Raw genomic sequence first — 2,720 nt, 5'->3', positions numbered from 1 at the left:
TGGCGGCGTGGAATATCTCGACGAGTTGCACGGCTAAATGGAATATCAGTGTATTCCTCATCATTAACATCTTCAATATCTACTTCAAGCGACTCATCATCAAGATACTGATGCGCTTTAGCAGCGCGAATTGCTTTTGCTACTTTGGCAGACACCAAACGTCCGTTGAGACGTTCTCGCAAGTCGTTGGCTATATTTACTTGATGTCTAATAAAAAGGAATAAAATATAAATGATGATTTTATTTATGTACATTATTTCTTGTTATTCAAACCTTGAATTTGAACTTGAATTCAAACGCTTTCTTGTAGTAGCTTGTGTCTCATCGTCTGCATACATACGCATTCTTGGTATTTTGCTTTCTCTATACCTAGCATCATTATAATCATCATCGTCGTCGTCTTCACTAGCTGCACCTGATGATGATGTGGGCGGTGGTGGTGATGGAGTGCGTACTTTGGATTTGTCTACAATGATTAACCACACGCATACCAATTATGTATGTATACAATAAAATGTTATAAGACATTACATTAGTAATAATTGGTTACTCTGAATGAAGCTGATTATTTTATTTAAATGTTAGGTACCTATATCAAATGTTTTATTATCATTCCTAGATATATTTTAATTTTTAACAAATATTATGTTTATTTATAAGTTGCTCATACTCAAGGAACAAAAAAAAAAATTCTAAAAGCCACTGCTGACTTTTTTCTTCAAATAAAATCATAATGTTAATATTCATTTTGTCAATTTAAAAATGTTGAAAATCCATCCGAACAAAAACTCTATTTAGGCAATAAAATATTCTGTTAATTTAAAATTTTTGATGAGTGCTTATTATTATTTTATATACTAAGAATATAATAAGATTGTTTATTCAGGATACTCTCATATCAAACATTATTTCAACTGAAAAATACAATTATGTCACACATCCGTGAGCTAATAATGCCAGATTATGCTTGACCGCAGCATACATTAGCAACTGCAGTTAACCACCGTGTCACACTATATTTTAATTTATCATATTTTTTCTGGATTTAAAAATATATTTGTAGGATACTAAAGGGAAAATTCACAAAAAAAAACCGAAATTGCATGAAAAACCTGACATAAAAGTATAAATTGTTTCCTAAGAGTTAAACTGATTAAAGCAAAAGTGACTATGTGGTTAACCTTTAACACTACTACTAAAAAAACAAAAAACATACATTTAGCATTATCCATAGCATTGTCATATTGGCTCCAAGTTTTGGCTATTGCAGTCCAAGTATTGATTCCTGGATTTTTGGCCAATTTCCACCGAACATCGTCTTTCAACATTTCATCTCCAATATCGGGATGATTGATGACTGGTATAAACTTACGTTTACGACTTTCGTGGGAAAATAATTCATAATCTAGAAAAAAAAAATTAAATTTTATAAGCTTATTTGTATACTCATGTATATTAAATAATTTAAAATATTTATATTAGTGAGACCTCCGTCTTCTACATCAGCACTTTTATTCTTTACATCTTGTTTGTCATACACGGTACTGTATCTCATCAATATGCACTTGGATTTTTCATGTGGCTTAATCGCTTTTCGCCACATACCTGGAGGCAACTCGTAACCCACACAGCTGACATAATCTTCTGATACTAATACCTACAATCACATAAAACATGACAAAATAACAAATACAATTTTTTAAATATGAATTTGCTCTTACGTCATCTTGATCCATGTGGTCATCATTTTGATTTTCATTTAAAGCTCCATGTTCATTGTTTAATTCATCATTAACTGCAGACGTAATATGTCTTAGCTCGCGTATCGGTCGAGTTAAGTCCAATAACGCCTTAGTGGGCATTCGATCATCCAGCCATACAACATTACCTAAAAATACCAACAAAAAAATGTGATGGAAAATAAAACATGTATAGAAATGCTCAAGGTAGGACAAACAATCTACTAACATTCAGAATTTGATACCCATTCCAAAAATTTAGGATCGTATTTATCAAAATAATCGATTATATCTTTGGTGGTCATTCCCATGACTCCGTGCAAATGTAAAGCATTCAGCTGAATGTCTTTGTTGTTTTTGTTCATGCCAAGACTGGAAAGCAAAACACACTTTGACTTACTAAAATCTAAAAAATCTACCATAACATACCTGTTTAGAATATACTGGACTTGTTTGTCTGTGATGTCTGATGTGAGCTGCTGATCCGCATTGGACGCGGTGGCTGCTTGGAACGTATTTCTGTTCAACTGATAGGGAACACATCAGGATCAGTATGTAATTATGTATGAGGCAAACATAAAACGAGGCACATACTTTGGGTCTGTTGAGCTGTGCCATCGGCTGGCTGGTCCGCGCCGACGTGCTGTTGTCGGCTGGCTGATTGTCGTCGCTGTCCAATAGTTCGCCAGGTTCCAGGAAACCCTCCGACAGGATATCATCGGTATCACTGTCCGCCATCGTAACCGTCGAATAAAATAAGAACTCCTGTTCCTGATGTTCCAGCTGCTCCTCCTCAAATTTTCAACTACGTCCTCGCTTTAACGCATTTTCGGAGACGTCAAACGGACACGAGCAGATCGTACTACGGTAAGCTTCTCAGTTCTCAGTTCTCACCCTCTCACTCGGACAGCGACTAACGACAGAGCCGTTATCAATGACAATTAATAATTGAGAAAAAATAGTCGTTTGCTACGGTCGGAA

The 2,720-nt window shown here is 35.0% G+C and overlaps 1 protein-coding gene across 1 annotated transcript; it reads right to left on the bottom strand.

Moving 5' to 3' along the window:
- Nucleotides 1-31: 31 nt before the first annotated feature.
- LOC103311163 (nuclear cap-binding protein subunit 3-like) lies at nt 32-2,477 on the bottom strand (the record flags this gene model as incomplete). The annotated part of the gene is made up of 8 exons (XM_008190732.1): nt 2,334-2,477; nt 2,169-2,266; nt 1,969-2,111; nt 1,722-1,888; nt 1,489-1,657; nt 1,217-1,405; nt 274-466; nt 32-207 (listed from the first exon to the last, which is right to left on the bottom strand). Coding segments are annotated over exons 1-8 (1,279 nt in total), but the record flags the coding sequence as incomplete, so codon positions are not given.
- Between the last annotated feature and the right edge of the window lie 243 nt (nt 2,478-2,720).

Source organism: Acyrthosiphon pisum, unplaced genomic scaffold (assembly GCF_005508785.2).
Source record: "Acyrthosiphon pisum isolate AL4f unplaced genomic scaffold, pea_aphid_22Mar2018_4r6ur Scaffold_875;HRSCAF=1336, whole genome shotgun sequence".
Taxonomy (NCBI): Eukaryota; Metazoa; Arthropoda; class Insecta; order Hemiptera; family Aphididae; genus Acyrthosiphon; species Acyrthosiphon pisum.
This window is presented reverse-complemented; position numbering and strand designations above follow the sequence as displayed.